We start from the raw sequence: 27,234 nt of genomic DNA, 5'->3' as shown, positions 1-27,234 counted from the left end.
GACCCCAGCTGCCGGGATTGATATTGACAGTCCCTCTGTACTTCTCCTCCACCTCAATAGCCTGGCTGGGACACTGATCCCTCTCCAGGACTCCAGAGCTCATTCTTGATGAACTGCTCTTGCGGGGCTGAGGGGTAGTAGCGGGCAGGAGCAAGTGAGCCCGATAGCTTGCGGGCCTCTGCTTGGAGGTCAGCAACTGGCTAAGCAACGGATGCCCCGGCTCCTCCTCTCTTTTCTTTATGGTCACTGTGATGTGCCTACGCGCTGCCGCACCACGGCCATGCCCGCCCCAGCACTCGCTAGCCTGAGTGGCAGTGCCCACCTCAGGGCAACGCCCACAGCTGCCTGTCTGACCCGTCTCTCTAGGAAGGAGAGAATAAGAATGCATGTACCTAATGAACCTAGCGGCTGCCAGGCGCCCCGCGTCCACCGCAGGCTGCGGACCTGGCGGCCTTCCTTCTTCACTGGATGGCCTGCGCTCCAGTTTGGGGCGGGCATGGCCACTGCCGTTCCTACGTGTTGGGGGGACGGGAGCGGGTGCCGCCGCGGGTTCGGACTGTCCCTCAGTGCCACCAGCCCCATGAGCGCAACGACGCCACTTCCCAGCCCCCACACCAGCCACACTACACTCGCCAGCAGCCCGGCTCTCACCTCGCTGGTGATGCTGCTGCTGCTGCTGTTGCGACACGACGGACGACGAGGATGACTTCTTCTTGGAGGCGATAGAGGAGGAGGAGGAGAGGGAGGAGAAGGAGGAGGTGGAGGAGGAGGACGGCGACGAGGAGGTGGAGGAGGAGGCGCCCAGCAGGCCGCCCTTGTCTTTGCCGCCACCCCCCCAGGCGCTCTTGGCGTCGCTGGCTTTGGTCTGGAGGAGGATGTCGTCAGTGGCAGTCAGGTACTTGAGCAGCTCGGTGCACGGGCGCCTCACTAGACGGCTCTGCTGCGGACAGCCCCCCCTCGGCTTGCTGTTCCAGGAGATCTCCGTCTGCAGGGGGAGGTAGAACGAAAGAAAGAAAGAGTTAAAAGAGATTAAGGAAGAGAGAGTGAGGCTCAGCACAACGGGTCGGCCCAACTGTTTGGGAGGCGGTGGTGGGAGCGCCGCCCGCCCATCATCTTAATTGCGTGGCCCCCGAGCGGCACCGCAGCAGCTCTGTGCGCTCATCCCCTGTCCTGGGGGAGCCCTCATAGCTCCACGCTCCAGAAGTGGGTGAGTCAAAGGAGCGGTTTAAAAATAGACTTTTCAGAGATGTGTTAGCTCTGTGTGTGCACAACACAACAGCTCCCGTATGCGCTGTTTACTAGACAACAACGCTACCAACGCATTCCAAATTATTAGTTTTTAGTAAGCGCACCTTTTTCAGTAGTTTCTCCGAACAAGGAGGAGTAAACGAATGCATTATTTATGTGCTATCGTACTAAATAAAAATCGAATCTTTAAGAGCATTCATCATGTTCCAATGAAATGCGGCAAACAGCAAAATACTGGAATCACCGACTTCATTTAATTTGTATTCCTGTGCCCATTATACACCCACTAAAATACTACTTTCATCTAAATGGAAAACCCATTCCCTCTACGGGGGGGGGTTAAAGAAGACAACAGTCCCGATGCTTCGCCTGGAAAGCTGAACAGCCAATCAGCATGTTTTTATTACGAGATTGCAGTGGAGCAGAATCTTAACATATTCCAATGCTGGCAATGAAAAAAAATCTGAGAACAGAGATGATAAACAAACATGGAGGGGCCCTCGGAAGCGGTGCCTTTGAAGTGAGCGAACGGTGCGACTGGGTAGCTACCTTGACAACAGCAGGTGTTGGTCTGATCCGGTGGTTGCTGGCTGCATGGTTTTGTGCCTTGTCGCCTATGTATTGATTATAGCTGAGCTGGGAGTTTGCGGGTGCCAGAAGGAGCTTCTTCAGCTGAAAAACCCCACACAGAACAGAGAATAAAGGGGGGAATAAAGGGGAAGAGAGAATAGAGAAAAAAAGGGATGAGTAGTGTTTACGCAAACTGCCGTTGCCTCCGAAATTTCAACATTTCACTAAAATAAACGATCAGAGATAGTCAATGCTTTTGTAAATGTGTGACTGAGGATGTTCGATTTATCTTGGTGTAGTTGTAACAACACAGAAGCCCTCCTGAAGACAAACTCTTTACTATCTATCAAGCAGGTCTTCTTTCTGTTTATTTACAGTGTTAAAAAGACAGTGTTAAAAAGAGAAACTATGTTGCTTTGGCAGGTGTTTTGGGGTACACAATGGCCGTGCTTTACTAGTGTGGATAGGTTTTTATTTTATTTTTTATTTCACCTTTATTTAACCAGGTAGGCTAGTTGAGAACAAGTTCTCATTTGCAACTGCGACCTGGCCAAGATAAAGCATAGCAGTGTGAACAGACAACACAGAGTTACACATGGAGTAAACAATAAACAAGTCAATAACATGGTAGAAAAAAAAGAGAATCTATATACAATGTGTGCAAAAGGCATGAGGTAGGCAATAAATCGAATAATTACAATTTAGCAGATTAACACTGGAGTGATAAATCATCAGATGATCATGTGCAAGAAGAGATACTCTTCTTGGTCAAGCAGAGCCAGCATAAAATACAACGGACTACAACTGAACGAAATAAACTATATTCCAGGTCAAACCCCCTCAGGAAAGGCCAAATCAAAGGGGTTATGTGGTCATGTTTTGTGTTTCGTAACAAATACACCAGTATGACCAACCTTCATCAGGAAACAGTCTATCTCCAATGATGGTTCTGGGATTAGTATGGCCCACTGACATTAGATGAGATCAGATGGATTTCCTTTTCTCATTACATCCCTAGCTTGATTTTGAGGCCCGTGGCATAGTGTCACCCATTCCAGACCCACCACTGTGCATGTATCATTACATTGGCGCAGCTAGTACGCTACAATGTAATTAGCACCTCACAGCTAACACTGATCAATTCGATTTGCTCTTTCATCCATGCATCTGAATCATGGCTCATCTCAGCCCACAGACAGACATGCACAAGGGGGGGGGGGGGGGGCATGTGGGTTGGCGGCTGGGCTGCCAAAGCTGAAGGCCTGCAAGGCACACAGCCATTTTTGGTCAGCGGCTGGCTTCACTCATAGTGCCTTATCTGGTGTCGGCTGAGGCTCTGGCAAAGGGGGTGAAGGGAAGGGCGTGTGCTGGGGGATGAGGGAGGGGGTGGAACAGGGTCTTACCAAGGAGGGCTCCTCTGGTTCGGGGGTGCGCGGCGAACCGTCGGGGGTGCAGGGACAGCTCTGGTCGCTGGCATTGGTCACGTCCCCATCTGCCAGGGCCTCGAACGAAGGCAATCCGTCCTCGTCCACTGGGATGCTGTCCAGCGTTTCTGTAAGCACTGCCAGCAAGTTGGCCTCATTTTCCTCATCTATCTTCTTAGGAGGAGAAGAGAAGAGGGAAGAGGGATGGAGAGAGAAATAGGACATTTTAGTTTAGAGAATTTGTTTTACCAGCATGTGTATTTTTTTGCAGAAGGGGTTGGGAGGGTGGGTGGTAACATGCTTATGTTGTTAATAGAGTAGGCCAGTTTTGCAGCAGAACGGCTTTGTTCTGGAGTCCTATTTCTTTTAAAAACACAATTCTCTCTCTGCGTGCATGAGTCAGGCCTGTCACTCATATTTTAAGCATGCAGCTTACAGGACCAAAATAATATCTCCCCCCAAAAATCCATTAACAAGGGTGACACACGGCAAAATATCTAGGGGGGAGCAGATAGGGAAGGAGGGATGTTGAGTTGCCGGAAAGGGAACGATAGGCTTGTCAAAAATATGTTTTGCGAGCAATCCTCCGATATGGCGAATTACTGCCTGTTAATGCTAAATGAATGTGTTTTTTAAGCGGCAGGAAAAGACAACTGACGTCCGTCGAGAAGCGTGTGTGAGGGGAAAGTTGCCGTCCAACATTTGTAAATAAAGTCCTGTTCTCGCCTCTTGTTCCCCTTTGAGGTGGATGTTGTGAGTTAGCTGCAGCTGTTTCCCCAGTTAAAGGGGTGGAGAGAGAGAGCGAAAGAGACGGAGAGATGTGAGCTGCCTAGCATCGACAGGGGAGGAGTGTGAGAGAGAGGGGTATGGAGGAGGGAGGGGGGAGACAACAGGCACTGGAAGTTCCAGGACAAAACCCAGGGGAACCGAAAAGACAGGAAAAGATAAACAGCAATCGCCCCGGGATGCTCCGCGGCGAGCCCAATAAGAATAAGAACAAATCCCTTTATGCCACACAGCAGGATTAGCATCTCTCGCCGATAGCGTGCGGCGATCATCCCGCCGAGGGGGAACCATCCCTTCAGATAGCGCCACTTGCCTGCTCTGGCTTGGCTCCCTAGTGCACACAATTACCCCAGGCCGCTTGCTCCCATTCAACCCCTCTGAGTTTCCCACGATTACACACCACCGTGGATAGCTCTTCACAGGAGAAGCTTTAGAGCTTCCGAGATAGCGGCCATTTAATGTTTTTTTTCATCCATTTTTTGGGAAGATGGCACAGATAGCCTACGCATTTGCGTTAGCTAGCTGACAGTGAGGAGAATGTGAATCCAATGCCCATTCAGACAACATTCACCCTCTAACAACATGTGCTCTCAGTCATTATTAGAACATTATAAAAAGGGCCATAATTTCACAGAGATAACAAAACGGTGACTGGGGCCACGCCAGCACTGGCAGTAAACGGTTAGCAGGAAATTGCTCCCGAAGTGGTACCATGCTGTTTAATTACTTGCCAAAGAGCTTCAATTCAGCGTGCCGGAACCTATGTTGCCGTTCACAGTTTTCCAACATCCCACTTTATTAGCCGTGCGCTAAGCGGGTGGGTAATAACAGTTGATACAGCCAGATCCTTTTCTCAGAACCTAACATGCGCTCCTCAGCTAGAAAATTGTAACTGGGATCATTTCAGATTATCTCAAATGAGGCTTTAATGGAGAACCATCTGTTTGGATTCAACTTGAGCAACTTCTCACTGAAAGCTTGGGTGGCCTTTTTTTTAACCTCCTTTCCAGTTTCGTCTTTTCCAATATGCATGTGCTTTGCGCGTGAAATCAAGACCACTGTCTGACCTAGTGCCAGTAGAAGTTCAAAAGGCCACCGAGCCTCATCGGAAGGGAGGGGTCTCAGGAATTTTTACAAGGCTCTGGTCGAGTTTCACTCGAGGTACGTGACCACTACAATCCGGTTTGAGAAAGTCTTGCTAGACTTGAGAGGTAGTCCATGTTCCTCAAGATAACCCCCTGGGGGACTGTAATTCTGTGAAAGGGACACTTGTAAAAGCTCAAGTCGTGACGGTCATGCTGCAGGCCTTGCTAAAGCTCCAGCTGGTAAGAGTCCCAGGCCAGTCAGGGGATTTTCAGGGGCTTGGGGGAAAAGAGCAGACCTGAGAAAGTGGTTCTCCTCTTGAGAGAGCCCCTGTCCAGCAAAGCCCAGCTTTGCCATGCCAGCTTAAGACCCTCCTCTCGCTGCTTCACCGGACCAAAGTCAATCCACTACCCCTTGACTCTTCACTAGCCAAAAGAACCCTCTTGGGAGAAATCTTTCACTTGGACCGATTGGGTTGAGATATTCAACCGCAAAGGGGGGAGGCCATCGGGGCTAACCTGGCGTCCTCTTTTATCGATTACCACAGCGGCTGTTGAGAGAATGAAATAGGGTTGGCAGAAGAAAAGAAAAAGGAATGGCCTCAGTGGGAGCACCATCTCTCCCATCCTGGTTAATGGACCTCACTGAATTAAAGAGATCTTAACAAGGCTAATTGTGGGATCACAATATATTAACCCGCTTCAATTCTAAAGGGTGCCATTCATGGCTGTTTTACTCCAAGCGCTTCAATTAGCCATAAAGCATGCTGGCATGCGCCGGTAGGACTGTTCCATCTCTCTCACATCTCTTGTGTTCCAGAGGTATTATTCGTGCCACTGATAACGGGGTGTGCATGTTTTGAAAAATAAATAAACACTTTTGAACTCCGAGTTAAATAGCCAAATTAAATGGACTAATTGCTTCTTGAAGATTTGAAGCCTCCGAGCAATGCGCCAGGGATCAAACTTCAAGTAGGCATTTGGCAATGCATCTTTACATCTTTGAAGGAGGGGAATAAAAAATCCACTATAAAAGTTTACGCAATTGCAAACCTGATCATTCAATAAGACAGAGATTAATTTTATACACACTGCTGTTATCTTAAAATGAAAGAGACTGTTACAACAACCACTCAGGGAGAAGAAATCCTCTCATTCTAAATAGGTCATCTGTTATTGAAAGTACTGTTTATATAAGGGGAGACTGCAAATAAGGGAGAAAAAAAAAGTCAGTCTACACAGACAGAAAACATTTCTTAATAAATTGGCCTGCGAATTGCTCAGGGTTAAATCCGCGCCTTGACAATTTAATTGTGCTTCTCTCTCTCTCTCTCTCTCTCTCTCTCTCTCTCTCTCTCTCTCTCCCCCCCCCCCCTTCATAAACTCAAAGGCGTTCTCTCGGACGAGGTTAAACGAGTAGCCAGACCGAATCAAAGCACAATCAGAAACGGAGGGGAACCCAGGCTAGGAGAGGAGAGGTGAGTCGCTTCAACGTCACAACTCCACCAAGAAAGCAGCATTAGATTTGATGAACAAATAATGTCATTCTGTATTATAGCCCCAGATTTCAGAGGAAATAAATCAAAGTCAGAAGCCACTAAGGCGTTAGTCGAGCTGACAAGTCAGCTGGTCACACAGGCGCAACATATGGCAGGAGAGGGAAGAGGGGAGAGGGGAGAGGGGAAGGGGCGATATTATGCTTGATCCGGCAATGCGGTGCGGAGGCTCCGTACGGAGAGTATGACGCAATTGAGGAGGATTGCGGAGGCCAAATTAAGCTCTGTACGGTGATGCCATATGGACCTCCCAAATTTTGTAACAATGCGGAGGGCTCTGTATAGCTCTGCATTTACATGATTGGTTGATGGTAGGTGGGGGCAGTAGGTCCTTGATAAACACAAACTCACTTCCTTGGCAACTTCCATGACAATAAACATGGAGAACCTTGACAAAAGGCTATAAGAACAAGTTTGCAAACATAAACATCTTCATGATACCTTGTGTCGGGATTTCAAAGACACAAAAATGAGGGGAAGAGAGATCGGGGAGGTAATGGCGATGGAAGGGGACGCTTCCCACAAGAAGTGGAGGCAGTTGCAGGACAAGTTCGTAAAAGTGGAGGTGGTTGAAGTGGAGATGCAGGTGAGAAAACGGTGCCATTTTACTTCATGCTGTCTTGGCTGAGCTCCTATGTCAAGCACCGGGATACCGACTCCAATATCTCAGAAGAGGTAAGGTCTTGTCTTTTAATTTAGCCGGCTGCTTGTAATTAGCTGGCTGGCTATAGAGATTAGCCCTGAATCAGTGCGACCGGTGCATTTTAAGTGGTGCAGACCAATTTATTGGATGCATATGACACACTCTGCTCTGCGGAGTCCGCATCGCCGTAAATGCTGTACGGCCACTGCAGACGCCGGTTTGACCATGAATCGGCTTTAAGGTGCACTGCAGAGACAAACCGTGCAGCCAACAGAGACGGCCAGTCATTTAGCACATGGAGAGAGAAGGTGATTGTAACCCATAGGAACGACACAATACATAAGTACTGTATAGATCTTTATTGTGTATGTGTGTGTCTGTGTATGTGTGCATATGTGTGTGTGTGTGTGTGTGTGTGTGTGTGTGTGTGTGTGTGTGTGTGTGTGTGTGTGTGTGTGTGTGTGTGTGTGTGTGTGTGTGTGTGTGTGTGTGTGTGTGTGTGTGTGTGTGTGCGTGCGGGCACATGAATGTGTGTGTGTGTACACGTGCCTGTGTGTATACTTGAGCACATGTATGGGTGTGTGTCTGTCTCAGTGTTACGAGTCATAAAACAAAACATTAAAACTGTCAAATTTGTCAAGGCCATGATTGGCCCGGTAACAGATGTCAGAGCTGAAGACCAGTCTCGTTTTACCGTCTGGCTACTGGAGTCAACAGTGCATCGGATTATTCAAAGTCCATTTCCCAAGCAAATGATCCCAAGCAAGAGACCGGGGTCTGCTTGCTTCGGACACAAGGCTCACCAGGTGGCATCGGTCAACACCTGAAAATGTTTATCAGCCAAGACACACACAAAAAACACACACACACATAGAAAAATAAACACACGTATACAGCCCATTTACCCAGCAATAAAAGTCTAATTCCTTGACCGTCTGGGTTTTACATACAGATAAGAGAGGTCAAAACTGTGGGTCGACCACTCAGCTCAAATCAGACCATTTCCCTCTCTGCTGAGCTAATGCCGTAAGAGGGCTCATATCCTAGCTTGCCTAACCTCTTAGCAATGTGCTACTAGAGATCCTGGTGCAGGATTATGACCATGGACCGTTTGATCCAAACCGGAACTCTTGGCCCTACACACAGTTTCTCAGTGATGTCAGGAGTGATGTCAAGGCAGGATATCACTGTCACGTGTCACTCCCATTGACAACCAGTATGACTTTTAAACAGTGGAAACTACATTCCGGCCTGTCGGTGAAGCCTTGGACCGTGTGAGGGAGAAGTGTATGCCCTGAGGCCAGCACTGATGATGTGTCTCCTGGGAGCCATTTCAACCGTTAGAGCGCTATGAGATGAGAACGGAGAGAGCGAGAGCGAGAGAGCGCAAGAAAATCCTTATGACCGATTCTCTGTGAAAGACCGTCAAACCAGACACAACTCACTCTGATTCTGAGAGTAACCCAAACGTGTTTATAAGAAAACGTCTCTTTATTCTGGTTTGTAAAAGGTTGATGGACAGTCTTTGACCGACAGCTCCGGCTGTCCCACCACAACTCTTGACCGAAAACTCTGACACAAAACATGCCCAGGTCTCGAAAAATCTGCTGACGCCACCTTGTCCTACGGCAATTTTTAGACTTCAGCCTTACCGGTTGTACAGTACCTCTGGGTCAAAAGTCATGGGAGTCAGCAAAAGCTACACTACCAGCACAACATCATCAGCAGCCATGAAACAAGCTTGAATCCTTGCTCAGGATTCTCTAAGCAGGTGTACACATAACAGAAACAGGCAGACATAGCAGCTCGCACACCGCCAACGGTGGATCTCTAAGGAGATCAGACTGTTGGACGCCAACAAATGAGGAGATGGACACCAACAAATGAGGAGAAGGCCAGTGGTTGGTTCCATATGCCTCTAGCAAAGGGGGGGGACAGAACGCCTAAAGCAACCCTCCCTTCCCCCAGGAGGTTTGGACTAGTCTGCCCACCACCACTGCTGAAGACAACTGGAGCTCTCCAGTGACTAGACTTACTAGAGTCTGAAGCTTAGTCACATGCGTTACAGGCCCAGGAGAGCCCCCGGTCACCAGACAGCTGAAGCCAGACCATGAGGGGGGTTTATATTAACAGTGTGATTAGAGAATCCACATCTAAGGCCTAACGCAGAACTGCTGTCGTTTGTCGTCTCTCTCCTTCTAACAGATGGTCAGAGTGGTCAGAGCCTGTTAAATTCTTTCTTTTTATTACTCCAACGTAATTACACACCATCAAAATGTTTGGATGCTCTTTCGTGTGGTGATTTGGGTTAGGGTTGGGTTTTTTCTGTATTATCCAGGTTGACGCAAGAAATGGAGGTTCTTGCATTCCTACTTAGTTGAAATGGGAATATTTTCGATGCATTTTTCTAATGGCATGCAACTAGCTGTTTGCTTAAGTAGGCAGCTATGAATCTGCAGTGCTAAGCATCCCTCGGTACGTGTCGGCGTGTAAACAACGGTGGTCAGTAGATGGAGAGTGTGTGGGGGGGGGGGGCTCTGACGTCCAAACCCTGTTAAATGGACATTGTCACATTTCCTCCACCAAAGAGCGCATCGGTAACCGTTACCGTTACCGTTACCGTGCGTGTAGCAAAACAAAAACACCGTGTGGCGTTAGTTTGAGGCTGTTTTGTCATGACATTTTCACGGAGAGAGAACAGCCAAAGCTTCTCCTTTTCTCACAGAACTGCCAAGGATAATATCCGCTGCCCCCCTCCATCCCTCCCCCCTTTCCCCTCCTGACCTTTCAGACCCTGCCAAGCTCATCAAGGGCTGCGGGCCTTTTCATTTGTCGCAGTAATATCTAAGGAGGATACATTCCAAAGAAAGGAGAGAGCGAGGATGAGGGTGGACAGATACTGTATCACACAGTGGTGTTGTGTACCGGGACGCAAACGGGAAATATTTTGTATGCAGGGAAGCACACTTCTGCGTCGATTGGGTGCGTGTGCGTGTGTGCATGCGGGTGTGTTTCTATGTAAGCATGTGTGTGTGGCTATGTGTGTGCGTGTTGGGGAGGGTATGGACCCAATATCACAAATATATGGTAATTGAAACCACAGAAATCTTTTTGGAAAATATAGTCAATTTGATTCTGTGGCAAAAGGTCACCCTATTCAATTTACACTCTATGCTGAGTACAACAATGAGAGCAGAAAACACCTGAAAGCAAATGATCTTATCAAGCCTAGAGACCTCAGCACTTACCTACTGCATAAAAGCTATTTGCTGATTACTAAATAAATGCATTATCTTTTACCTTGACTTCTGTGCATGTGTGTGTGTTTCCCCCCGGTTGTATCTGGTTAGGGTGCTGCAGCAGGTAACCCTTGTCCGTGCCTTGACTTTGTGAGCAGGTTATCAAGAGTCACGTTTCATCCACTTGGCTATCTGATGGCCTTTCTGGGGTGGCGACACACTCGCCAGCAGGTAAACATAAGAGGGCGCCCAAAACCTTCAACAGTCTGAGTGGGACTATTGAGTAATATTACGTCTCTACAACTGTGAAGATACACAGAGCAAACTAACTAGAGAAAGTCTAAGTCCTCTGCATCAATACAGATGGGTGTTAGGAAAGATTTCATAGATGGACTTAAATTCATTGAAATACCCGTCATTGAAATACCTGTCAAGGAGTAGCCTTCACTGTAATGTATATGAATGTATTTATTGCATGTTTATCTAGGATCATAAAATGTCATTATCACATGCAAATCCAGGAAATTCCAATCACCTCAACCGTTATCCTGTTTGTTTGAATGTTCGTTCAAATGTCCTGTTTGAGTGGAATGTCCCTGTAATTGTCAGCTGACCACTTGCAAGCCTGGTTATTTCACTAATTGCATACTGACACGCCTGTGGCCTCCTGCCTCAAGCGCTTCAGTTTCTTTAAATGGGAGATGGGGTTAAGTGAGTGAAGGTTACTGCTGATATTTATTATGATATCACCGTCTCTGTCTCATAAATGTGGGAGGGCGTCGGCCAGCTAACCGAACACCATTGTTTATGAACTCTTCAATGCTTGTACTTTCTCCCAAAGTACCTATCCACATACCTTCATGGATTTGAAGGACAATTACGGGTACATGGAAACGCCCTCTATCCCACGCCTACACCAATCCAATGCTTTTCATTTTGTGGGGAGTAGTGAACAAGTGCACACTTCAGCAAGAAGAAGAGAGTATGTTTTGATATGACGTTGCCCATTGATATAGGCCTTATTTATTCTGCTCGCAATTGACCAGCATTTTATTTATTTTTTGTACCTATATTTAACTAGGCAAGTCAGTTAAGACCAAATTCTTATTCACAATGACAGTCTAGGAACAGTGGGTTAACTGCCTTGTTCAGGGGCAGAGTGACAGATCTTTACCTTGTCAGCTCGGGGATTCGATCCACCAACCTTTCGGTTACTAGTCCAATGCTCTAACAACTAGGCTACCTGCCGTACCATAATTGACAATACCAGACAAAATTGTCTGGGTACAACACCTACTCAGTCTGCCAGTTAATATAAGTAATGACAACACTAACGTGGTATTGGACACAGACAGGGATGGAGGAATAAAGGGATTTTGAGCTAGCGCTCATTAAAATGAGGTCAACAGCCCCATCGGAGGACACACACTTTTCGCAAATGTGCTTCATAACAAATGTGTGTACATCCTTCCAGTGAGAATGAACCCCCTAATCTACCCCAGAAACACAGCAAACACACACACAGGGGCAGGCAGACAACCCCGCTCCCTTTCCCACAAATACACACACACACACACACACACACACACACACACACACACACACACACACACACACACACACACACACACACACACACACACACACACACACACACACACACACACACACACACACACACACACACAGGGGCAGGCAGACAGGCAGGCAGACAACCCCCCCTCCCTTTCCCACAAACATACACACACACAGGGGCAGGCAGACAAACCCCCCTCCCTTTCCCACAAACACACACACACACACACAGAGGCAGGCAGGCAGGCAGGCAGACAACCCCCCTCCCTTTCCCATAAGCACAAACACACACACATACACACACACCATCAATGTCCATGCCACAGCTTTCTGCTTAGCCTACTGTCTGTCAGTGGTAATGATTGTCAAGCCAATGTGCGTCATCCCAGCAGCCACTCACTCAAGCACAAGGAGTTACTTCAAGAGCTTCTTCAACTATTCAAGGCCCTGCCTGAGCCCAAATGTTCAAATAGAAAACACAAGCTTGAACCATAAGCATGCAGTTCTCATAGCTCAATTGGTCTTGAACATAGTTGCGGAATGACCAGGCTTGTGAGTTTGACTCCCACATCAAAAGGCATACAAGAAAAAGAAACACTGCACACTCTTTCGGGAAGAACAAACAACCAAGACCAGCTACTTTGTAAGAGACAGAGTCCATTTTTTTTCTATCAAGCCAATTTGTTGTTTATTCCATCCTATTCTATGAGTAGGTCTAGGGAAGAGAGAGGCGCTAGTGCAGAAATGCTAGCTGTAGCAAGGCAGGGCTGCCGGGCTGGGGAGGGCTGCACACCTCTGATCGATAGGCCTCTCCTGGAGAGGAGGATCACACAGGACTGATAGCACTTCACATCTAATCACTGAACCCACGGACTGAGGGCCTCCTTCTTTCTATCGCTCACTTGCTCTCACTCTCTCTACAATTCACTTTCTCTCCTTTCTCTTCACTCTCTCTCTCACTCTGCCTCACTCTCACTCATTCTGTTACTCTTTCTCGCTCTATCCCTCTCTAAAAAGCAAGTGTTTTTAACTCCCACCCGCTTGAAAGTATACATTATTAAATAATACAGGAAGGCTTGGCTTGCGGTTTGGGTTCCTATGTGTATTTGTGTGTGTGTGTGTGTGTGTATGTCTGTGTGTGTGTGTGTCTGTCTGTGTGTGTGTGTATGTGTGCGTGCAGAGGGCTTATTGGCTTAGCATTTCCGGCCAGGGTAAAGAGAAGCGGTCCTGAAAGGCTCTTAGTACAGATTACGCTCTCGCATTAAAAATAGCCACACACACACACACACACACACACAGGAACGCTATGGAAGTGCAGCGACTAGCCATTCATCACATGCAAACGTCACCACCTGGTATTTTTATAAGTTGTCTCACTCTCTTGTGTGTGTCCGTGCGCACATTCACACACCACACACACACTACACTACACTCACCACACACACACACACACACACTAGCTACTAGTATAGATTGAGGAAGTGTGGGTGCCTACTTATTGCAGCAACGGCATGCCAACTTTACTCCTTACTCTCACTCTTAGAACAACAACACACAAACACACACACAAACAAACAAACAACACACACACCCAACACACATTACAACCTCAAAGGAAACACAACCTATTATAATATAAAAAAATACAATAAACCTGCCATGGGGGCTTCACTCCAGTGGCTGGCGATCAGATTCTACTTTGACGGAAATGCGAGGTGGACGTGACCTCTTCATGGTTAACCTTTACCCCCATGTCCTCATTAGGGGGTTCAGGAGGGAGACATACAGGACACTAGGTCACATAGCTGACCCCACCCGTGTTGGGACCTTATACAGTGCCTTCGGAAAATGTTTCCACATTATGTTACGTTACAGCCTTATTCTAAAATTGATCAAATATATATTTTTTCTCAGTAATCTACACACAACACCCCATAATGACAAAGCGATAACAGGTTTTTAGAAGTGTATGGTAATTTATAAAACATTTAAAACAGAAATACCTTATTTACATAAGTATTCAGACCATTTGCTATGAGACTCGAAATTGAGCTCAGGTGCATCCTGTTTCCATTGCTCATCCTTGAGATGTTTCTACAACTTGATTGGAGTCCACCTATTGTAAATTCAATTGATTGGACATGACTTGAAAAGGCACACACCTGTCTATATAAGGTCCCGCAGTTGACAGTGCATGTCAGAGCAAAAACCAAGCCATGAGGTCGAAGGAATTGTCCGTAGAGCTCAGAGACAGGATTGTGTCAAGGCACAGATCTGGGGAAGGGTACCAAAAAAATCTCTGCAGCATTCAAGGTCCACAAGAACACAGTGGCCACCATCATTCTTAAATGAAAGAAATGTAGAACCACCAAGACTCTTTCTAGAGCTGGCCTCCCAGGCAAACTGAGCAATCGGGGGAGAAGGGCCTTGGCCAAGAACCCGATGGTCACTCTGACAGAGCTCTAGAGTTCCTCTGTGGAGATGGGAGAACCTTCCAGAAGGACAACCATCTCTGCAGAACTCCACCAATCAGGCCTTTATGGTAGAGTGGCCAGTCAGAACCCACTCCTCAGTAAAAGGCACATGACAGCCCGCCATTTAACAAGGCACCTAAAGACTCTCAGACCATGAGAAACAAGATTCTCTGGTCTGATGAAACCTAGATTGAACTCTTTGGCCTGAATGCCAAGCGTCAATTCTGGAGGAAACCTGGCACCATCCCTAACATGCTGACCACACCGCTCGCGCTGCAAAGTAAATGTACACATACATGTTATTCAATCATTGCACCCACTCTGCTTGCGCGCGTTAACTAGCGTCTGCGTAGCCAGAACTTGGTTCTATTTGTGAAGCTTGATGCGCTGCAAGTCCCGCCTCTCTCATCTCCTCATTGGTTTTTAGGTGCATATACCCACGTGAGTGATTGAAAGACTAACTGAGGTCTACACTCCAGTCCAGTTGGTAGTGGTAGTGCACCTTAAAGTCGGTTGCCAACCGCCATATAGAGTCCGAAGAAGAAGAAGCCTGAAGGAGGAGAGATTACTAGAAACAAACTTTAACCTTTTATCTGTGGATTAACTGTCGGAGTAGAGGACCTTGTGCATTTCAGGTAAAATAACAACCCAATGTTAATATCCCAGTACAAATTACCCAGCAACAGTAAGCTAGCTAGTTAAATTGCCATAAATGTTCAATGCTTTTCGACCTGTCCCCAAATGAATATATTTGGTTGGTTCAGAGTTTGTTTTGATATTTCAACCTGTGTGACCTGGTGTGGGTGGATAAAATCAATATGCGCGTGATGACGGATGTACGCACGCGAGCGGTCTGGTCAGCATGTAAGGTGGATGTTTTTCAGCGGTAGGGACTTGGAGACTAGTCAGGATCGAGGCAAAGGTGCACGGAGCAAAGTACAGAGAGATCCTTGATGAAAACCTGCTCCAGAGCGCTCAGGGCCTCAGACTGGGGAGAAGTTTCAGTTTACAACAGGAAAACGATCCTAATCACACAGCCAAGACAACACAGGAGTGTCTTCGGGACAAGTCTCTGAATGTCCTTGAGTGGCCCAGCCAGAGCACGGACTTGAACCCAATCAAAAATATCTGTAGAGACCAGAAAATATTTGTGCAGCAACACTCCCCATCCAACCTGACAGAGCTTGAGAGGATCTGCATAGAAGAATGGGAGAAACTCCCCAAATACAGGTGTGCCAAGCTTGTAGCGTCATACCCAAGAAGACTCTAGGCTGTAATCGCTGCCATAGGTGCTTCAACAAATTGAGTAAAGGGTCTGAATACTTATGTAAATGTGATATTTCTGGGTTTATTTGTAATACATTTTCAGAAATGTCAGATTTTCTTATTTTTTTACATAAAAAAACACATTATGGGGTATTGTGTGTAGATTGACGAGGGAAAAAAACGATTTAATCAATTTTAGAATAAGGCTGTAACGTAACAAAATGTGGAAAAAGTGAAGGGGTCTGAATACTTTCCGGATGCAGTGTCTATGGTGTTGTCAGATGATACAGTTGGTGGGTTTTCCATCCATGCACAGCCCAGTACAGTTCTCTGTGTGAGATGTGACCCAAAGCTTTTCATCATTAGATACACAGACCCCGAAACATTAGACAGACAGTCCGGCTAGCGCTTGCACACACAAAACCCATTAAACTCTTGGCCGTACCGCTGCAGTCTGATTGAATAGAAGGGTGTGTGTGTGTGTGTGTGTGTGTGTGTGTGTGTGTGTGTGTGTGTGTGTGTGTGTGTGTGTGTGTGTGTGTGTGTGTGTGTGTGTGTGTGTGTGTGTGTGTGTGTGTGTGTGTGTGTGTGCGTGTGTGTGTGAGAGAGTGAGTGAGTGCGTGCATGTGTGTGCAGGTGTCTTGTTAAGCAGAAACAATCAGCTAATACGTTTGAGGACACTCAGCTGGTGCACTTATTTGCTCCAACCCAGCCCTCAATCAGCAGTGTATCTCTTTAGGAAGACATACAACAGTCAGCCAGCCAGAATGCCAAGCAACCACCAAAAGATATTCCCTCTTGCTCTTTTCCAAACATGCCCTGAGGGTACTATTTTCTTGGCTGCCCCGCTCACCTCGTTCCCTCACTCCCTCTTTCTTCCCTCCTCCTCGCCATCCCTCAGTCTGCGTGTGAATCCATTTCTTTATGCCCACTGGATATGAAACGTAACAGGGCTGTTTGCGGACATCCTTTGGGGAGAGTGCCTGTGTGTCTGTGTGAGAGCCAATGGAGTGTTGTGTAGGGGAGAGAGAGATAGAGAGAAGGAGAGAGATAGAGTGAGAGTATCTCTTTGCTGTGGAATGAATCTGACAGACGCTCAGAGATAACGCTCCGACTCAACCGTGTGTGTGCTCACGTGTGTGTGTTCACGTGTGAGTGAGTGCCTATACGTGTACACTTGAGTGTGCCTGTGTGTGTTGGAAGAAAGGGGTATTGGAACATAACATTTTGATCAGCACACTTGCAACACCCCTCCCCCAAAAACCCACAAGACTACTTCACAGTCAGAATGGCAGATCTGTGAGTCTGTTACACTGTTACAGAGATTGCCTTTGTTTTTCAGAATAAGGGGAGCCTGGCTTTTATCAAACTACATTATTTGTGCACAAAGTAGGGGCCCTAACAATGAGGGGAAGTGGGTTTTATTTTAATAGGGCTCACTTGAGAGAATCATATTATACAGTACAGTATTATAATTCAGCCACCCTCGCTGAACTGCAGAAAGGGTGCGTGTGCTGTGCTCTCAAATGTCAGCATAAATTTGCTAAATAAACGCAGCCAGCGTTCAGTGGGAACTGGTAACAGGGGGTGATGAAGGTGTGTGTGTGTGTGTGTGTGTGTGTGTGTGTGTGTGTGTGTGTGTGTGTGTGTGTGTGTGTGTGTGTGTGTGTGTGTGTGTGTGTGTGTGTGTGTGTGTGTGTGTGTGTGTGTGTGTGTGTGTCTGCGTGTGCAAGTTTACTACTTGTGAGTGTCTAGGGTGAGGGAGGGGGGACTATTAAACAAACAGTTTGATCGCGACACATTCAGCACTTCCAAACGTACACACACACACACACCCCCCCTAATCAATCCGGGCTGTCTTTCTCTTCCTCGGCCCGTAATGCGTACGCACTGCATCTGCCCAGGGAAACATTTGAACAACACATAAACAAAACAAAAAACGAAACAAACAGAGGAGGGACCTCTCTCTCGGAGGCATAATACCTTCTTCCTTTAACAATCCCAAACCCGCCGTAAGCAAGATCGCCCACCTCCGATGACTAATCTAGCGTGTGTTTGTGTGCGACCGACACAGAAAAAGCCATTGCACATACAGTACCTGGCTAATGCCCTAAATCCTCCACTCCCTCTCTCACCAGACTCTCTTGTTTTTAATTCATGACTTGGGGGATTTCCGCCGGCACTCCACGGCGGGATTCTATCCTCGCCGCGAAAATGACGCCGATCACTCAATCCGCGGGATCAGCGACTTGTTTCAGACAGAGGCACGCACTCGACATCTTGTTTTACCTCTAGTGATGTTGACTTCCTCACTACCGTTGTTAATGAGAGACTCTGTTCATGGTCTGATATCTTTACTGGGTAATGTTGAGTGATTGACAGCTGGGGATAGAGTCATCTTTAAATGGCTTGGTCAGTGTGTTTGAGACCGGCTGTCATTGGGCTAATGTTATTTCCACTCCTTCCTTACAAGGAGTCGGCAGCCATATTTGATGGAGTGGGTAGAAAGTTGCTCCTGACCACTGATATAGGATCAGATCTTGTTGAATCTGCGTAAGGTTTAAGGTAGGGATTGAAGACAGCGTAATCTGAATCTAGATCTGTTGTTTGAGTATCCTGGAGATCCCACGTGATTCTCAGTCCACATTGGCAACCGGTTGGGGAGTTCTGGACATAATCTCACTGGCAGACCCAACAACCATAGCCCGATATAGAAAGTGTTGGCTTAGCGGCCGGGGCGTGTTGAAGAGGTGTGAGAGCACACTGTGGTCCAGACTGATAGCTGGCCTTGTAAGAGGCTGTGTGCCATTCTCAGTATTGTCCGGATCCCGCTAAAGAACACTAGTAGAGTACAGTAAAATAGGCCATCCAAGGGACAGAACACACACACACACACACAATGCACATGGACAAGCACACCCGCAAACACACACACACACACACACACACACACACACACACACACACACACACACACACACACACACACACACACACACACACACACAAGCAGACAGTCACATACACACACACACTCTATATCAAACACTTGATAGTAGCCGCACACACCACACACACACACACGAATAGCCCATGTGCAGGATGTAAACAATCACCCTGGTCCATTAATGATCAAACCAACTTCACGCTAGATGTTCACATTATTGACAGCCAGCGACTTTAAAAAAAAAGAATTCTAGCTGTATAATAATAAAGCTGCTTACACATTTGCCACCGCCTGTCACGCAGCCGGCAGCATCTGCATAAGTGCCAACGCAACAAAAACAATACTTGTTCTTCTTCCCAAGTAGCGTTGGACCGAGACTGAAGTTCATTAAACACGACCAGGGTGTCCATTTTAGGAAGGATTCTCAGAAGCTGTTCTTAAAGAAGGAAAGCCAAAGCTTTCTTTCTCTGGCATCAGGGTGTCTCTCCCTCTCTCTCTATCGGTCTCAGTCTCTCTCTGCCTCTATCACTCTCACTCTGTCTCTTTATATCTGTTTATCTCTCTCTTTATCTCTCACCCCCACCCCCCCCCCCCCCCTCCAGTTGTGTGCAGTAGCCAGAGGGAGCCCAGCCTAGCACACATCTCCCTGTCTTGGTTCCCCCTCCCTACCACCCACCCTCCAGAAAGGGGCCCCACGGTGACAGCTGCACCCAGCTTCCAGGCACCCTCCCTGGGAAGCGGCGCAACCTCCACTCCCCTACCACCTCCAGACTCAACTCCACCATTTTAGCCCCGGAGATGCTCCAGATGAATCATGGCCAAGCGAACTGACACTGAAGGGCATCAACCGTCAAGTTCACAACAATCCACTGTTCCTTTTCTGCTGCTGCTCCCTGATCCTATCTCTCTGTCTCTCTTTCGATCTCTCGCTCTCTGCTCATCTGCCTGCCAGCCAGGGCCTGTTCTGTTCTGTGCACACTAGAAGAACTCTATGGCAAATCACACATGCGGGATAAAAAAACAGAGCAACGGGCCCTTCAGCACTGTGTGTGTGTGTGTGTGTGTGTGTGTGTGTGTGTGTGTGTGTGTGTGTGTGTGTGTGTGTGTGTGTGTGTGTGTGTGTGTGTGTGTGTGTGTGTGTGTGTGTGTGTGTGTGTGTGTGTGTGTGTGTGGAAAAAGAGAGAATTAGTGAGAGAGACAGAGAGAGACTATGTGCATTTGTGTGTGCAGTAGTTATGGAAGTATGTGTGTGGATTTGTATGTCTATGAGGTTTGTGTGTGTGTGTGGGTATTCATTCATTTTTGCATTGTTTAAGGTTAAGGTTAGGGTAGAGACGACCTACTACGAACACCCATTAACCTCTAGTCAGGTAGTTGAAGAAAACATTGGCAGTAGATTGTGAGAGAGGAAGAACAAAAAGTCCCCTGTGCCAACTTGTTTCACACAACAGCTGGCCAATCATTAACCAATTCTAAAACCTGATGTTGTGATTGGGCGCTGCAGTGCCCCACACAGGCCAATCAGGGAAGCGCAGAAAGTTTGTGCGACAACCCCCAGCCCCAAGCCTCTGATCTGTGAGCGTGCACACACAAACACAGAGCGAGAACCAACCATTTTCCCCCTGTCAGATTAGTAAGGATTACTAATAACACAAGCCAACTCCCAGCGTTGCTGTATGATGTACTGAGCACTTCGTATGGCAACTTGAAAACGTTCCACTTTCCAATTCCAGATGGCAACCGCCAGCACAAGGAATACATTCATTGATTGTAAAGCTCATTTGAAATGCATCACATTCATTAGTGCTCAGATGTTTAGATGTTTTTCGAACGTTACAGCTGTTTTCTGATCGTAGCAGTGTAGTATGTGTGTTGAAATAATGTAGTATCCTACACACACACTTCGTACAGTGCTGGATTCTCTATGCTGGCTACCTCAAAAAGTGCCTTGTGTTTTAAAATTTGACACACACACACACACTTGACAGACATGCTAGCTTGTATTTTTATCCATCCCCTCATTGGCCGCAGGCCATATCACTCTGAGGGTCCGGAGTCACACGACTAGCACTCAGGACCCCTGAGCACAAGGGACTGTCTAGGGGCCCCTCACTAGGCACTAGGTTGAAGGACCAGAGGGAGGGAGGGAGGGAGGCGTGTGTGTAGTGTGCGTGTGTGTGTGTGTGTGTGTGTGTGTGTGTGTGTGTGTGTGTGTGTGTGTGTGTGTGTGTGTGTGTGTGTGTGTGTGTGTGTGTGTGTGTGTGTGTGTGCGTGCGTGCGTGCGTGCGTGCGTGCGTGCGTGCGTGCGTGCGTGCGTGCGTGCGTGCGTGCGTGCGTGCGTGTGTGCGTGCGTGCGGAAAGAATTCTGTCCGCTATCAACCTCTCCCCTACTGGGGCCATTGAGACACACTTTCCGCCTCCGAAAACGTGACAGCATGACAAGCCACAGACCCACAGTGGCATTCCCCTCCAGCATTCTCCTCTCTCCAGCCAAGCCAGCACCAATCTCCATGTTCCTCGCCTATCTCCCCACTGATAAACTAGTAATGAACTGTCTCTCCTAGCTTACTTGTCCCAAATGACTTTATTTCCCCCTCAGCATGCTAGTTTCAGTGGACTTTGCCTCCCTGAATGAGAGAGTGCAGCAGGTTGAAAGTTGAACATTTTCCTCCCAAACCCTTTGGAAAAGGGGGCTTTCGCATTATGGCCATAATATGGGGGCCAAAGGGCCAAGAGCTGGGTTTAATTTCCTCTGCTCCTTTAGATGCCTGCCACAGCAGAGTAGAGCTGTGGCAGGACTGTAATAAATGACTTGGGGGATTGATAAGGTAGTGTCAGGGAGAGAAGCCAAAGGGCAGTACAAAGGTCTCCAGGCTTATCGCCAAACCCCTGTTATCTTGACTTCGTACTTTTCAGGTGTATATAAAGTCCCTCAATACAGTCGGTACCACTACATACTGTACGAGGCGGGAGGTTTTTATCAAGTACCTGGAAGGCTTTCAACAGATAGCAAACTCAGCGTACAGTGTGACGCGTTTGTTTTTAATCGCTGACTGAGCTCAGGCTGGTGACCTCTGAAGAGTTCATTTACCTAGCATCCACTTCCTAGATGGAAAAATACATACTGAACAAGAGTCCAGGCTACCATAATATCCGTAAATAGTTAACGACCGTGTCATAAATCGTGTGATATTGGGGCAAAGGGGAGCAGAGAGACTTGGGAAAATAAAAACAAGCTGTAGTATGATACTATGATATGCTCTCTTACCTCAAAGAGGTTGGAAGCCTCGTTGCCATATTGACTGGAAATGATCTCTGATTGGTCACTGTACCACTTGAGCCCGCCCAGGAAGCTGTCCGCATCCAGGTCACTGACATCAAGCTCTGAGAGGTCGAGTTCGGGGAGGTCCGGACAGAGGGGTTGGTCTTCGCCAACCAAGGCAGCACACTGGGGAGACAAGAAGACGGGAGGTGTGAAAAACCCATCAACACACACAAAGGCGCGCAGACACACATGTACGTACCAACGCACACACACAAACACACACGCACACTGAGGCAAATGATGGAAGCCACTTTTTCACATGAATTCACAAGCCGTTACCCCCACAGGTATTATTTTATGGTTATTATGCAATATCTGTACACTACATCCTGGCCTTGAGGACATTCATTATGTATTTGAAGATTACAAGTTATCTTTATTGATAGGCCTACCTTTTTACATTTCTCATACTGCATGGTTTGTTTTAGTAGACTAGGAAATCCTGCTAGGCCTATTGCTCTAATAGGTCAGACATTCATAAAGCCTGATAATTCATTCAACATCGTGTTCCATGGGTATTCTTCCTATGGTTTTATGTCCATGTCACTGATAGGCTGAACTCTCGGGGTCAACCTCATTTGAATGGCAGCATGGCTAGACTTGCCACCTGACTGGCTGACCTGGGCGCGTCAACACAATGGCAGCGGTAGCCATGGCACAAATTTCACTCTGACCCAACAGTCGTTTTCCACCCCGTACATGTGATACAGCGGGCCGCGGTGATGCTAAATGCTGCCATTTCATTCTTCACTGTCCGCTTTTATATAGGGGCCTATGCGACAGCTGCTCCGCCGCTCTCCAGACACAAATCATCGCTTCATCGAACTGCGTTGAGGGGATCCACAGACTTTAAAACTGTGTGGTGTGGAGAGAGGAGGAAGATGAGGCAATGAAGTTTGACTGCGCCAACGGTTGCAAGCTCAATGTAAACACGTTCCAGGAAGGCGCTTTGCTAACCTACATTTCTTATTCAGGTGCCAATATGTTACAAATGTTAATTGCTTCAGCGGCCCGTGCTTGCTTGAGGCAAGGTTATGCCAGCACTGCACGCAATGCATCTTGTTCTGGAACATGGCAGTCACTTCTACTCGACAGAGAGAGAATCGCGCACAACCCCCGGGCAAGCAAGGAGAGATCAGCTCGAATGAGCCAAATGCAGGTATTTTTTTATCCCAAATTTATTCTCTTGTCTTCCTCGTTATGCATAGATAAACAGGCGTTTTAAGTTTGGCAAATGTCAAATCGAACCGCACATGTCATAAATGTTGGCTAGAGAGTTGTCAGGATTCAATGTATGCAGACTTAAGGGAGAGTTAATGCTGATACCCTCGGGCATACCCCGGAGGCAGTTAGTTCGCCAAGGAGCCAGAGAGAGGGAGAAGGCGGCTGACTGGAGAGAGATGAGCCCAGGGTTCGACTCAGGGCAACAGAGAGGCAGATAGCCTACTATGCCAATGTAACAGTATAACTTTAAACCGTCCCCTCGCCCCGACACGGGCGCGAACCAGGGACCCTCTGCACACATCAACAACGGTCGCCCACGAAGCATCGTTACCCATCGCTCCACAAAGGCCACGGCCCTTGCAGAGCAAGGGGAAACCCTACTTCAGGTCTCAGAGCAAGTGACGTAACCGATTGAAATGCTATTAGCGCGTACCCGCTAACTAGCTAGCCATTTCACATCCGTTACACTCACCCCCCTTTCAACCTCCTCCTTTTCCGCAGCAACCAGTGATCCGGGTCAACAGCATCAATGTAACAGTATAACTTTAAACCGTCCCCTCGCCCCGACACGGGCGCGAACCAGGGACCCTCTGCACACATCAACAACGGTTGCCCACGAAGCACGGTCGTTACCCATCGCTCCACAAAAGCCGCAGCCCTTGCAGAGCAAGGGGAAACCCTACTTCAGGTCTCAGAGCAAGTGACGTAACCGATTGAAATGCTATTAGCGCGTACCCGCTAACTAGCTAGCCATTTCACATCCGTTACACCAAGTGGGAGGTAGGCTACAAAAAAAAAAAAAACGCCCCGGCCAACACGTGCCATAGTCGATCCGGCCTCTGGTTGCGCTCATGAGATGACATAGTCATAGGCTATATTTACGACACAACTCCCTCTCCTTTGCCCATAAACTAGGATAAAGATGCAAATTCATCATAGCCTCTATCCCTCCTAGCCCTGTAAAATGTCCCACTTTATCAAGATATACGAAAAAAAGAAATCAAAGAGAGATCTGACATTTCCTCTCAATCTTCTCATCGACTTCCAAGGGTGTTAATGAAATAGCGCCGCCAGACAGAGCGAGGGGGGGGGGGGGGGGCTAACCGCCACTGCGAGCCAACGTGATTTACGCACACAGAACACATACAAGCACCTGCTATGGTGAGATTATTAGGAATATGACTGGGGATCCGGAGTGCAAATCCCTGGTTGCAAAGGGACGGTCTTTGGGAATTTCACGGCATGATTTATGCTCAACTCAGAATGAATTGACGCACTTAGAAAATAAAGAATAAAGTTAGCATGTCTGTCACAAGCAGGACAGGTTCTTGAAAAACACGCACCTTTTTAATGGGTGGGGGGGGTGAACAATACAATAGATAGGCAGCAGATATCACTACGATGATATACTCGACAATGCCGAGACGGAACAACAAAAAATGTTTTTTTATAATAATTTGACAGGCTGGCTCAGACGACCGAGCATCCCTATGAATAATTGAAGTTAAAGTGTAAAGGAATGCTACTGGTGCATAAAGTAATTCGCCAGGCTGTCAAGGAAAGCAAATAAATACATGCGTAGGTCAATGGTCTTGGTCAATAAGTAATGGATTAAACTGACATTTCAAGGCATTTTGTCAAGCGAATTAGTCAAGCGAATTGTCATTCAATCTTGCCTCGAGTGGTGATAATAGACAGATGGAGAAAATCTGATAAACCGACAGCAACTTCATATCGAAGATGAGCTTTTATCCCATGAATGCGTTAAAGTCGACGGTAACTGCAGACAACTATAGCGTACATCTCAATGCCTAAAACAAACTGCATAGACATGCATAACGCTAAAAACAGAGTTATAGTCTATCGTCCATCTCCAAATCACTATTTGCATTATTTCCAGTTATTCAAGTCAAAATCATAGCATTGAGTTGTCAATCTACCCCGTGCGTTTTAAACCAAGAGCTTACCAAGTATGCTTTGGGAAAAACATTCCCGATGGCAATTACGCAAATATTTTCATTAACCGGTAAAACCATTCTCATAGCCTATTTTGTAATATGCAACTAGGCTACAGATATGTCTTTACTCTTCCAAACGAATGTTGTTGGCAGAAATGTCAAGACGCGCCCGATACATGTAAGAGAATATCCTCCTCCGTAATATCGAACCTCCGTGCCTGTTATCACCTCTGCACTTTCCACTGAACAAATGCCACTGAACAAATCACGTAAAATCCCGATACAGCCCCGATAAAAAGACACGTATATCGTCCGAGTGTTCTTTGTCACTGTACAATACCTGATTTAGAAACATTTCTGTCATTCTGACTTCAAGAGCGGACCCTTCTCACATCAGCACAAGAGCGAATAGAGACTTTGACTGGAAAGATCTCCATACGCATGTAAACATTCTTTCCGACTGCACGACATCCTAGGGAGACGCGACCAGCAGCAAACTCCAGGGCTGCAAGAGACGCGCCGCTCCTGCAGCCTACAACATTACATATAACGACTTAAACACGACACTATGAAGTAAAAGCAGCAATTTTGCTTTATCCCCTCCACTTGTCATGTATTCCTGTGCTTTGCATTTCCCCGTATTGTATCCTCAGCGCAATAGCGGCGATATTACGCATCCCGTGCCAACACCAGCAAAGGAAAAGCCGTATTCGTTATCGGAAATCACCGTCTTTGGATGTTCTGTGAGGTCCATCACCCAAAACGTTCCAGAACGGTACAGTTGACAATAAGTTGGATATTTTAGAACTGCTCACCTCTAATTCTCTCCAGACCGAGTCCTGGTTACACCTGTCCCACGCCATCCAGGCACTGAATGACGGTCCGAAAGAAACAAAAAAAGAAATCAGGCAAAAAGAAATCCACTCGCGCTCCACTCGCTCTCGCACCCGGCTACTTCCCCTTACCGAGAATGAACTGAGGGTACCTGTCTTACAACTGCTTTCCATCACATGATAAAGCTATTAAAAGTAGGCAGGGAAGTGACTCCCTTCGCCCCCTCCCTACTACTCGCCAATGACGTACTGTAAAGCAGGCGGGGTCTGGAACGCGCACCGTCAATATTTTCCAACAAAAAAATCGGTAAATTCTAATGACACGGTGAAATAAAATATATTTCTAACGCAGCCCACATACATTGTCGCTTTGCTTATCAAGACACTGCTATGCCCAGACCGCTCACGGGTCTATAGGCCTGCAAACATTTGACAATCGAATCACCACCATGCATGCAGCATTTCAAGATATCAAAATGTACAGTGATATCAATGAAACATCTCTGTCTTGTTGAACGTGTCTACATTGCGCCATAAGCATATTATTTCCCGTAACCTATTAAATATAGTATGGGATAGGCTTAACACGGTAGGCTACTATGACATCACTCACCCGGTTTAGTTAAACAAATAGTAGGCAATTACTGATGCTCATCTATTGAAAAGGGGTGCGTTGTGAGTTCCCATATATTATAAGGAAATAACGGATCATGTGAAGAACATGGCGACAAAACAAAACATAAGGTTATACAAACAAACAGTAAGTGTAGCCTATTGGTCTGACTTCAATAACATTTCCCAGATGTTCCAACTATGTTACTGTGACGTTTTCCAATATCTCAAGGCTAGGCTACTGCATTTCCAACTGGGGTATAGGTATTTCCAACTGGGGTATAGGTTTCAGAATACCCTGGGCGACGCGAGGCTTGTGTATAAAGTCTATACCGTTTACATAACACCCAATGTCCACCATATGCATATGCGTTTTGTTTGTTGGATGTGTAGCCCGCATTTTTCGTACTTGATGCACGTGCTTCGCTTTTCAAGTTGCTAAAAGCTAGCTAGTTGGAGTCTTCCATGTACC

At 47.1% G+C, this 27,234-nt stretch overlaps 1 protein-coding gene across 9 annotated transcripts in view; it reads right to left on the bottom strand.

Moving 5' to 3' along the window:
* The window catches only part of LOC139560988 (peroxisome proliferator-activated receptor gamma coactivator 1-alpha-like), a 46,717-nt gene extending 20,382 nt beyond the window's left edge, over positions 1–26,335 (bottom strand). Inside the window, exons 1-5 of one of the 9 annotated variants that reach the window (XM_071377773.1) lie at positions 26,133–26,335; positions 22,079–22,258; positions 3,222–3,416; positions 1,798–1,920; positions 1–985 (exon numbers count right to left, since the gene is read on the bottom strand). The exon at positions 1–985 is cut by the window's left edge and continues 336 nt beyond it. In XM_071377773.1, the coding sequence (XP_071233874.1) occupies positions 1–985; positions 1,798–1,920; positions 3,222–3,416; positions 22,079–22,258; positions 26,133–26,324 (1,675 nt within the window). In that variant the 5' untranslated portion in view covers positions 26,325–26,335. Of the gene's footprint in view, positions 986–1,797; positions 1,921–3,221; positions 3,417–22,078; positions 22,259–25,657; positions 25,799–26,132 lie in introns of those variants that run through there. The other 8 variants (XM_071377769.1, XM_071377770.1, XM_071377774.1 and 5 more) reach the window with 8 other exon arrangements.
* Between the last annotated feature and the right edge of the window lie 899 nt (positions 26,336–27,234).

This window comes from Salvelinus alpinus, chromosome 31, assembly GCF_045679555.1.
Source record: "Salvelinus alpinus chromosome 31, SLU_Salpinus.1, whole genome shotgun sequence".
In the NCBI taxonomy this organism is placed as follows: domain Eukaryota; kingdom Metazoa; phylum Chordata; class Actinopteri; order Salmoniformes; family Salmonidae; genus Salvelinus; species Salvelinus alpinus.
Note: the sequence above shows the minus strand (reverse complement) of the source record. Positions and strands in the feature narration are given on the sequence as shown.